Source organism: Hyposmocoma kahamanoa, unplaced genomic scaffold, assembly GCF_003589595.1.
Source record: "Hyposmocoma kahamanoa isolate Upper Pololo Valley unplaced genomic scaffold, ASM358959v1 228, whole genome shotgun sequence".
Classification (NCBI taxonomy): Eukaryota; Metazoa; Arthropoda; class Insecta; order Lepidoptera; family Cosmopterigidae; genus Hyposmocoma; species Hyposmocoma kahamanoa.
Window position 1 is genome coordinate 827,281 of NW_020653747.1, and position 12,384 is coordinate 839,664.

General features: G+C 35.9%; 1 protein-coding gene across 1 annotated transcript in view; it reads right to left on the minus strand.

Annotated features, from left to right (window-relative positions):
* Positions 1 to 6,716: 6,716 nt before the first annotated feature.
* Positions 6,717 to 12,384, minus strand: part of LOC113228369 (zinc finger protein OZF-like) — a 16,859-nt gene continuing 11,191 nt past the window's right edge. Inside the window, exon 3 of the mRNA XM_026461641.1 lies at positions 6,717 to 8,059. Within this exon, the coding sequence (XP_026317426.1) occupies positions 6,816 to 8,059 (1,244 nt within the window). The 3' untranslated portion in view covers positions 6,717 to 6,815. The remainder of the gene's footprint in view (positions 8,060 to 12,384) is intronic.

Genomic DNA, 12,384 nt, shown 5'->3' on the forward strand with positions numbered 1-12,384 from the left:
CTTTTTGTTTTGTAATTGGATGTTTTGCTGTTTTTCTCACACTACCGAATGGAACAACCCCCCATTGTATTATTGGTATTAGTATTGGTGCAACGGGCTAGTTCCGCAACTCGACGTCAAGGCGCCTATTTTGCGTGTGGTGGGTGCAGGGTCCTACTCGTGCCACCCAAGCTCCTCCAGGAATCTCAGCAGCCTCTTCGGTTTTCTGAAGACTTCGGGGAGCGACCTCGGCACTCCAAGGTACTTTGCCCTGTAGTTGGCCACACCGAGCACTCTAGTAGGATTGTATTATCTTTATTACAACAAATAGAGAATATTCTTGAGACATACACAAGTCAGTTGTTGGCGCTGTCTAGTTTGCAATTTCAGCGCAAACGAGTGTTGAAAAAATACATAGTAAAATTGAATATTACACATTGATTACTATACGGTGTGAAAACACGATTCCTGAAATTTTCACTATAGAAAAAAAAGACAAAAGTTTACCTCGAAATTTTACAAGAAAACCGCATTGTTTGCTTTACATATAGGTGCTTTACATATAGGTATCAATGATTTTTTTATACCAACTAAACTAAAACACGTATATTATACAATATACATTGTTCAAAAGGGCTTTAGTTTCGTTTGTATAAAAATAATATTTGAAATGAAGGCAGTGTCCCTGTCGCTCGAGCCAAGCAAAATGAACCGTATTGGTACGGGAAAACTTAAATTCGAGCTGAGATAATAAAGACTCCTAAGTTTGAAAGGGTTGTAACCCTAACTAGCCGTGAACAGGTTCACGGCAATGAAATGGGAAACTTCCGGTCCACAAAATTTATTAAAGAAAGGCTGCAACAATATAAAGGTAAATGTAAAAAAACAGGTATAACAGTATAAAACACTCCCTACACTTTATTATTAAGGCACTTACCCCTAAATGAGCCGAGAAACTGAATTACAGAAATAGATACATGAAGGCTGTAGACTTATAAATTATTACACATGATTAGCTTATGAACAGCTCTGACTGTTGTGGCGGTCGAGCTGGGAGTGACCGTGGTACGAAAACAAAATGAGAAAGTGAAGGAAGATGGAACAATTCAAATTTAAATTTTTGAATACATGTAAAATAAAAAATGATAGGATACAAGCGGAGAGTGGCGATACAAAGAGGTGAGATGACGGTGTAAGGAGGTCACACCGTCACAAGTTGTTCTACGTATAAAATCGATTTAGGACTGTTGGTTCCACTGCTTGGTTCCACCTAGTAAATTACGTACCACCAGTTTGGGATCCAGTATTTCCTCTAATGAAAAATCCCAAACAGACATAAGACTGCAGTACTAATTAATATGTTTTAGTTTATTCTAATTTCTATTAATAATTAATAATAAATTTGAACTTAATAAAAATTCATTCAATAAAATAATTTGTAAAACTTAATATAGCGTAAATTGGAATGTTTTCTTTGTAAAATTAAAAATAAGGTATTTAATTAATAACTATTGTAACTATAGTGAAAAAATAGGGTGGTTTGCATCAATATTAGACATAACTGGTTGAAGACTGTACCACCTCAGTCAACCGTGACCATGGGACCTGTAAAGGGCCCGAAACGTCGGTTTGTTTGAAAAAACAAATATACGCGATTTAAATCCGGAAAAATAGTTTCATTTCTTATGTGTAACAATCGCGAAAACCTAAGAACTCGATAACTAGTAAATTACTCCAAAACTAAAATAAACAAAATTTGTTTAGGGAAACTATAGAATTCCGTATTATCAAGGACGGATTACTATGGAACATTTTGAAATTTTTAATAGAAATTATAAAAGTCAGTTGTTTGCACTGAGCTCTTTTGCTAATACGTGGTAAATTTTAGGCAAGCCGGTGGGAATAGAGTTTTATGAACGCGAATCGCTACTGGTGGCTGCAGAATTCCGCACACACTACGAATTTGACTTCGGAGTTTTACACTAGGCAACAATAAGTACGCCAAAACACGAACTAATCGTCTTTCGGTCTTTGTGAAAAAGTAGGTAATCTGCTCTCCTTCAGTTTCATTTTGATTGCCTCTCCCGATCGGAAACTTTGATATTTCAAATAGGAACAATGTTGATTTAAATTCAAATTAGAAAGATGTAGTAGGTATCAGGTTTATCTTCTCGCTCGGAAACCCATTCGATTTCGAGATTCAGATGGGCTTCCCGATCTATAATCTAATGGAAATGAAACTAATTTTTCCCCTCTATCCACGGATGGTTTGTATTAATATTAGAGGTAACTGGTTGATGATTTTATCATCTCAGTCAATATCGTATAAGTTCATAAATATTGTTAAAATAAAATATTTTGCAAAACGCATATGAATTGGAATGTTCTGTGGTAAATTATAAATCATAAGGTAGGTATGTAAATTAATAACTTTTGTAACTATATATAGCAATTAATACAAAGATTAAACACTAAGAAAACATTCCTTCGATCCGGTTGGATTCGAGCCAACGTCTTCTAGCAAACCGTGCCAGACGCTATGCCAACTAAGCTTTTATAAGTCTATTCTCAGAATGGGTGGTTTGCAATAAGGAGCAATTATTTTAATGGTTGATTTTGCCATTCTCCAATTCAAGGCGTTTTTCTCTCTCAATATTGAGTAGTGAGAACCGATTTTTATTATCTCCTGTGTCAAGTCCCGTATAGTGGCGAACTAGGGGATGAACCCGGATTTGCGCACTTTCCGGTATATGTACTTACTTACTTGGTACTTGGTGCAACGGGCTGGTATCCGCAACTCGACGACAAAGCGCCTATTTTGCGTGTGGTGGGTGCAGGGTCCTACTCGTGCCACCCTATATGTAATTAATTATTAATCCGGTATATGTAATTCCACGTACTATTGAGGTCCGTTTTTTTAGTGCTGTGCCGAGATTATTAAAATTCATTTCTAATACGATTTAGGACAACATTTTCTATCATATAACGAAATTCCAGTGATTGTTACAAATTATATTATAAGATCGAAAAGATCTTACTATTAGACTATAAATCCAAACGAACAAAGCCACGTCCTTTCTCGTCCAATGTTTTTCAAAATGGCGGCCGCCTGTCAGCGTTCCATATAAACGATGATGATTATATGCATTGACTTACAATTATATGGACGTCGGGTCCGCGCTAAAAAGTGTCCGCACTTGTAAGGCGCTAAAATCGTATACAGAGCGCCATTCTCCGCTTTAGTCTTCATTTGTTCTACTGACAGCGCGATACTGCGATGACATTACAATTTAAATTTCGAATAGGTTGACTTGGGACATTTTTTTCGTGGTTTTTGTATTAGACCCGTCGTCCATTTATTTGTAAGTCAATGATTATATGGGTTTATTTCTTATTTCGATAAAACTAATTCTTAATGACGCAAAGTTTTTTTAACAAGTGTCAATTATTGGGTATTAATTATTGTGAGTGTCGATTACTGATTTGTTAGTCGATTTTTGGTATTCACTGCTGGAGATTTAGAGAGATTCTAGTTTAGGTTATCTTCACACTTAGAATAATAACGCATAGAATGATAGTTTCATAACAAACGAACTGTTACAAGTGAGGCAAAAATCAAATTCATGTAGGCTAGTTTTAGTAGTAGGTTAATTTTCGGTTTTAGTGAATATTTATATAAAATACAAGTTGAAACGCGTTACTTCCTAGTGAAATGTGATGTTAGTATATATTTCATGTTTGTCTGACGTATTTTTACACTCATTTACCGCACATTTCGTCATTTTTAATTTTAAAATTCTTGATCTGTTCGCGGTGCAAGTTGACCTTGAGCACTGACGGCCCGCCCGCTCGTGTAGGCCCTTTGGGAGCGCTGCAATTTGCCTCACTTAGCGTGTGCGGGCTAGGTTTCTATGCGTTATTATTCTAAGTCTTCACATTACAGTATTAATCTTTCTTGAGCATTACATCTGTCAAGTAAACTAATCATATTGACTTTTTGACATATGTTTAAAAACAACAAAAAAGTTATTTCAAATAGAATTATTATCATTTAATATAATTATTTCAAAAAGACAAATCTCCTAATAAGTTGATCATTGGTGCCATCACCTTAGCTGGTTAATGACTTTACTATCTCAGTGAGCCGTGACTGTAAAGGGTCCGACGTTGGTTTGTTTGAAATTATAAAAAAAATAGATTGATAAATGATTTCTTTATTTTATTTCCTTTATTATACTATTATTTAATAATAAATAGACGCCTTATTAATAAATTACACTTAATAATTAAAGCAAACATCATATACCTATATCAAATCGCACAAGAGTAAACGAAATTTAATTTCAATGTCTCTTTTTTATCAGTAAGAGACGCCTGAGCGCTGATGCAACGTTGTAGTACATAATAAATTAGAATGACATGTCACACGGGGCGTTGATACGGCGCGAGCTGACGGAACGCGTGCGCATAGAACAAGGAGCCGGGAGACGAGGCTGGGCCGGGTGCAGCAGCGTTAAGGTAGATTCACAATGCACCAATTCTGGCAATATATTGCCGCAATTTATCGCGTTGCTCGTGTTGCATTCAGTGCGTTGAAATTATAGCGTCGCACAATGCCGACAGCAACGCAACGCCCGTGTGGCATAGCTTTTAGGACGCGTTCTAATTACACGCTTGTAGAAGAGCTGCAGTGGCACCACCGTGAGATAAAGGCGGACCGAGCTCAAGTATGCAGAACTCTGCGTACTGTTGGCACACGTGCCATGCAAACTAAGCACTTCTACCGTATTTATTGTTCTGTGCACTGGAGCATTGTAGTTTAGTTGAGGTTGTTTTGTATCTGCGTACAATCGTCATAAACATATTGGCTTCGCCCAAAAGTCCGTGCGGTATAAATTCAAAATTTAATCAATTATGTATTGGCCATGTTCATCTAAAATCTTATTTCGGCGAATAAGGTGAATGAGGTAACACATCCCAACTTAACTGTGGGTTGGTTTGGCATTATAAATAAAAGCTAAAACTTTCTCACCTGTTCTTAAAATACGCGCTAAATATAATTTTCAAAATGACTATAGACAATATAGCACTTTAAAAGAAAAAACCTTTTTCACCTCACTAGTTCGGAAAGGCTTTCTATCTCTTTAGAAATTGCACGCAAAAGCATTTCTTGCACGCTAGCGTGGAAGAGGTTTATGGAATTCGAACTTGACGATGGACATGGAAGTTAGGTGCACCACAGTGCACATCAAATAACTATTTTTGTTTAAAGTTACCTAGCTAATGGCAAAAGCCGCATGGATTTTTAGGCCAACCCATTAGATGCTAGAACAAAATTGTAATAAGTTAGTAACACAAGTAAACAAACAATATTGTTCTTATTAAATACATAAATTCACAGCTGTTTTATACGTATACATTGATTACAAAGGTATTATAAAACAATTTAAGGGAAAAATGTGTATTAAATAATTATTACTAAAAGTGTCATGGCCACTACAATAGTTTAACTTTTAATTAGAGGTTTTTAGTTCAGTACGAACTAGGAATTGTCTGCGTTGATAATTCACCTATGGGCCTCATAAGAAGGCTCAAGGTCACTCAGCGGGCAATGGAGAGAGCGATACTCGGTATGTCCCTAAGTGATAGAATCAGAAATGAGGAAATCCGTAGGAGAACTAAGGTAACCGACATAGCTCGAAAAATTGGTCAGCTGAAGTGGCAGTGGGCGGGGCACATAGCTAGGAGAACCGATGGCCGTTGGGGCGGGAAGGTTCTTCAATGGCGACCTCGCACCGGACGACGCTCAGTGAGTAGGCCCCCCATCAGGTGGACCGACGGTCTGGTAAGGGTCGCGGGAAGCCGATGGATGCGGGCAGCGCAGGACCGATCATCGTGGAGATCATTTGGGGAGGCCTATGCCCAGCAGTGGGCGTCGTATGGTTGAATGATGATGATAGTTCACCTATCATTTATTCTGTAGGAACTGTGCGAGCGGGACAATTATCGATCGTTCATTGCTTTTAGCAATACACGTACACAAGTTCGAGTGAGATGCACGATTGAACGTTGCCAGCTTGTTTTAAGCCTCTAATACGTATCTACATTACGTGTATATGTAAGTTTGTAAAAAAAAGATTTAAAAAAATATTTTATCTACACACATCATAAACCCTTTTGATGTGTTCAAAAACCGCAAATTACGACCAGCATAAAGATAAATTGTTTTGTTACAACAAACTTCTTATTGGTGAAAATGTTTTATTTTTTTATCACTGTTTTTATTTCATCTAAAGATTAGCAACCCACTAAATGTCTGTTTTTATTTATTAACAACTCATAAGGCCCCAATGCTGGGTAAAGGTCTTCCCTCAAATGTCAGTTTATTACCTCTAATTAAAATCCGGCAATACATTGTAATTAAAAATTTGCAAATGCAAATATATTTAAGTAATTACTTTTAAATACTTGTACCTTTCTATTGGTTGTACTTTTCAATTGGTTGTACCTTTCTATTGGCTGTACTTTTCTATTGGTTGTACCTTTTATACGTAAAAAATTGTTTTAATTATAGTGTAGCCAATCGCAATCGGTTCAAATATTTCTGTACCTAAACATGTACACGTAGGTACCTGTATACCTAAGTTTGAAAGTAAATTAATCGTATAAAGTATTACATAGGTACTCGCGTGTGTAATTTGTATAATAAACCTTTATATTAATAATACATTGTCTGATCTTGCTAACTCATGAACACAATTATACAGTCCATTACAAATAAGTTCAAAAGAACTATAAAAACTCACAATCATGAATTGTACTTGTTTTTGGCGCTTTTATGACAAATCAAGTTTATCATGAATACATCTATGGCGTTTCAGCCCGCTATTTTGTGAAAACAGACTGTCACAAATATTGCACGCGTAAGGTTTCTCGTGTGTGTGCACGCGCATGTGTATTCTTAAGTTGCCTATTATAGAAAACTGTTTTTGGCATACATGACAGACGTACGGCCGTTCATCAGAATGTACCCGCATATGTTTCGACAGATTACCGATCTGTTTATTACAAACTTTGCACGTGTATGGTTTTATACCCGTATGCACGCGAGCGTGACGCTTCAATTGCCCGGTTTCTCTAAAGGTTTTTTTGCAAACATCACACGAAAAAGGTTTCTCATTTGTGTGTATACGCATATGTATTCTTAAGTAGCCGCTGTCGGAGAAAGGTTTTTTGCAAATTTTGCACGGGTAAGGTTTCTCACCAGTGTGCGTTCGTTCGTGGAGTTTGAAACTCGCCATTTGCGCGAATTGTCTGTTACAGAAACTGCACGTATAAGGTTTTAAACCTGTGTGCACGCGCATGTGAACTTTCAAAGTCGTCTGAGCAGTAAATTCTTTTTGACACACATTGCACATGTAAGGTTTCTGCCCTGTGTGCTGCCGTTGGTGTATGGACAAGTAACTTTTACTTGAAAATTGTTTTTGGCATATACTACACGAATAGGGTTTTAAATTACCATGAATTACTATTATATGCCTTTTCAAATGGCTTCTTTGTGGGAAACCCCGGCCACAAACATCACATATAAATGGCCTCTCACCCGTATGAGTCAATATATGTGTTTTCAAAGTCTGATTATGCCCGAAAGCTTTTGAACATATGTCGCATTTGAATTTCTTCTCTTTCGTATGAGTTTTTAAATGTTCCTTCAAACCTTTTTTACGTGTAAAGCCTTTTTGGCAGTAGTTACATGGAAAGTTCTGTTTGAAGTGACTCTTTAAGTGCGTCTTCAACATTCTAGGTTTCTCAAATATCTCCGTGCAGAATTTGCAAGGGTACTTGTCATTTTCTTTGTGTTTTAATTGTATGTGTTTGGTGACTTCTTGATTTGTGCTGAATTTTGTTTGACATAGGTGACAGATGCAGGTTTTCTCGCCTGTGTGTATTTTCATATGGTATTCTAGAGAGCCGTTATATGAAAATTGTTTCTGACAATAGTCACATGAGAATTTCTTTCCGGTGTTGCTTGATTTTTGTTTATCTGCTTCGCTGCCGGATTTTGATATTTCTCCTTCGTCTGTAAAGAAAAAGAGAATGTATAGATCAGTAACACACAGGTTATAAAAGCTTAGACATTCGTACAGTGAAACGAGCTACAAAAAACAGTATATTTTAATTTCGGTAGGGCTGTACAATACGAACACTCGAATTTAACGGTGGAGGGGGACCCCCTTAGCTCCCTTGTGAGCGAGGAGTTACGGAACCTCCCCCCCTTTCCGAGATTTAAGAGAACGATTATGCGGTTTTGCTAGGTTTTTATAACTTAAAAATAAGTTTGGAAACGCAAAACAAATCCGCTTCTGGCACTCGCCGGCCGCTTCCGTGACACGCTCGCTTCGCTCGCTCGGCTCGTGTAGCTTTTTCATACACTAACCTAACCTATTAAATGGGGGACGCAACCAAGATTTGACCTATGTAAAATACATTTGTTTTCTTGATGTCAAATGTATATAAATTACTTATTGATTTAAGGTTTTTAATTAAATATTGCCATAAATTTAAAAAATTAGCCGAGACTATCAAACGTCGTGCGTTCCTAACCTACAAAATTGTTTCCTGTCATTCATTTTCGAATATTTCAATAATTTTTATTATCAAAATTACGAGTTTCCGTAAGTAAATATTTTAGGACTAGATTACTAACTATGTAATCTATTCACCATATTAATTTCAACTCTCAACTCGAATGTAGCTGCTATACAGTTGAAACTTTTTCGTCTGTCTAATTTTGAAAAGTATAATAAAAAATCTCGCAGAAATAGATTACTAGCATCATAAACAACACTTGTTCCATGATTTTACAAAACGATACATCCAATGAACACTACGTCAACTTTTTTGGTCATGGTCTGTTAGGTTTACAGCCATAATTATTTACTAATATTATGCTCCCCGAATTTTATGAAAAAAAAAAAGAAACAAAAAACAAAATTCGAAAAAAACACAAATTTCGTGAAAAAAAAAGGAAACAAAATAACAATAGAACAGGGCCAAGAATGAAGTTGGCGGTATCGAAAATAGTTAATCTTTAAAATTTTTATTAGGACTTATGGTACAGGTTTACTTGATTCTGACGCTTCATGTTCAGTTCTTGGCAATAACTCTCGTACTTTGAAAACTACCAATCCTAGCCTCCGCGAACATCCCTGACATTACAGTGTCGATGCAGCCCCAGCAGTCCCCTGAGGGCGTTGTTGAATTGGATAACGCCCTCTGTGGACTGCTTTTAGGACTTTGGCTTTTTTAGTGTAGGTAATTGCTCCACAGCTTGCACGTGTAATAGGGTCTGGCAATATAATGAATGTAGCATACATTTCCCAGCAAAATTAGCACTGAAGTTTGAAAAATGTGTGATTTCTGAAAAGTATTCTCCTAAAGTGATTGGTTTAAAGTTTTTGACAGGAAAACATCTTCGCCGATGGCATATAAAAGATATAGTGCGACCAGGTGATTCTATATCTTAGTGAAGTGCCTCGAAGTCATCTGTCGTGTTGCTTTTACTTAGTAGAATATTTACAAATAAATAAAAGTCCATAAAATACTTATAAAAACTATTTTTATTATAAACAAACAGTCAAATGTGATCACAAATTCACTCTATCATCAGAAATAATTACTAAATAAGTATTCTGTTCTATTTCTTTTTACATAGTAATAAATATGCTATTACTTAAGCGTTGGAGCACTTCGTCCGATTCATATCAGTTCGAATCCGAGAAATGGCGGTCCGAAATGTCACAGGGATCATTTTATCTCTAGGTGTACAAGCGATATTTGTATTTTCTCGGATTGCAATCCGTCCGACTTTTCTAGATTTGTATACTCTCGAATTCGGAACGGACGCAGTGTGGAAATGCGCTTACTTTGTGACCTATATATCTAAAAAAAAAACTTACTTCTAATTCTAATCTTATCAGAAACATTGACATAGTGTTAATCTGAACTGTATATAGTAAATAAGTTTACATATAGGTACTTACTAATTTAATTCCTTAAAAGAATATGTATCAGTAATATAGCCACGGGTAAAATGTTTTTGTTTTTTTTTGTGTAGTTTCTTAAGTGCCGCTTATGTTATAAAATATTGTAGTGTATATTTTTGGGTGTGGTAAAATGTTGTTTTAAAATCTATATATTTTGTTACTATGTTATGTTGATGTACTTATATGTTCATTTTTTTAAATGTATGTTTATTGTAGTGGCGTTAATTCTGCTTCATAGTGGCCACAACATATTAGCGCCGGTCTGTTTTTTGTATATTGTATATTTAGTTCTTTGTATATTTAGTTTATTTTCTTTTTTGTAACGAGACCTAATAAATAGATTTTCTTTCTTCTTTCGTTCTTTCTAATTTTGTTTCTTATAAACTAAAACTAGACCCTAGGTCGTCTCCCTGGTAACAATAATTTTAGGGTATATTGGAGACAGCTAAAGGAAGCGCTGGTATAAAATCTCCAACTAATACTGCGGATTGTTGAAGTAGAAAAATAAAAACGGAAAAAATAAAATCTAATAACTTCGTAATGAATTAACCTATGTCGTTGCCGATTAGTTTAAAATGTGTGTCATTTATGGTTTTATCGAACGACAAAGTTGATTGGTTATGAATTTTTTTATATTTATCCGGACGGAAATAACCACATTTTCAAAAAAAAGTTTTCTCTGAAGCTACACATTTTTGTCATACCGGTGTTCTACTCTGGCATTTGTACGAGTATTAGTTCAAACTATAGCTATCTGGAAGAAAAAGGACATGTCACAAAATTGGGGTTTCTAAAAAGCAAGTATTTAAATGACCATTTTAAATTTGCAAAAGCAGCAGGCAAAAAACTAAACTGTCATCTTTTTGAATGATTGATCGTCTCTCTCTGAGACAAAATAAATTAAATCAAAGGATATTTTCATCTGTTCTGAGCTACGCAAAAAAATGTTCGATTTTTATAAATTAACATTGATAGTTTTCTATTGGAAAACTAAAGCCGGATTTACATTTGTCTGACGTGTCGTGTCGGGACGCGTCAGAGCGGTATAGGCTTTATACATTTAATATGGTAAGATTTATATTAGTCTGTCGCAATCTGACGTGACGGCTTGTGTAGTGTGGCATTAGAAGCGATCCCGACCTAAGTCAGGACTTGGCGGAGCGACCGCGTCACGTCAGATCAGACGTGTGCACGCGCCAGTGCTGTGTTGTTACGTGTCAGAGCCGAATAGTGCCTTTTCCTTACTTTTTTTTTAGTACAGTTGCTATCATCACAAATTAAATATATTCTTCATAATCTGAATCAGAATCGGTTAATTCAAGAGGAAATATAGAGAACGTATGAACTCTCCGAGAGCACCGACGGTATTGATTCAAAATATCGTCAGAAGGCGTCAGAATACTACATATACTAAATATGAAAGCTACCCATGACGTCAGGGCGCATCACGATCCATCACGTCAGACAGATACAAACGCGGCTTAAGACAAATGAGCATAAAAATAAATTTTAGGTACTTATTTTTAAACGTATATTATATTACTTATAATATAATTTGAACTGAAAGGAAACATGTTCGGAAACGCACGCGAATTGGATTCTGACACTCGCCGGCCGCTGCCGCGACACGCTCGTTTCGTTCGCTCGGCTCGTGCTGCTTTTTCATATACAAACCTAACTTAACGTACTGAAAGGAGGGTGCAACCAAGCAACCAAGATTTATTAGATCAATATCAAAAGATATATTGGTTATAAATGTCATCAATCGTTAATAGAAAATACCAATAATAAAAAAGGAGGATCAAATATTATTTTTTAACACCAAATATTAATTTAGTGTGCCTAAACATAATAATAGTGATCTTGACAGCAGTTCATTTATAACTTATCGGTATATCAAACATAAAAAAATATCGTTCATTTAAAAAAGTGCACATTTGCAAGGATCAAATAATATTATCCCTTTATAAAACACTGTGCGTGGAAATGTCACAACTGTGGATCCAAGTTTCCATGTCTTATTACTCCTTTTTTGTCCCCACGGCAATCAGGAGATATGGACCCACCACCTATGCTCAATTTCGACAGTGCTGTGTGAACCGTTCTTTCTCCAACAGAAAGCGTGTTAAGAAACTGTGCGTAATCAACGACTATTCAGTATACCCATTTCAAAAAACAATGTATCACAAAATAATCCTCTATATAGGATGTGTGGGTATTATAATGAAATATGTACTAATTGTAATATCTTTAACTGCAGTGTCCCAGCATTTAAGAGGTCACTGCTAGCATTAATGTAAAGTGAATAGCATATTCTCATTCTCTCTATTTTTTATTTCTCTCGATTTTTCTTTTTTTT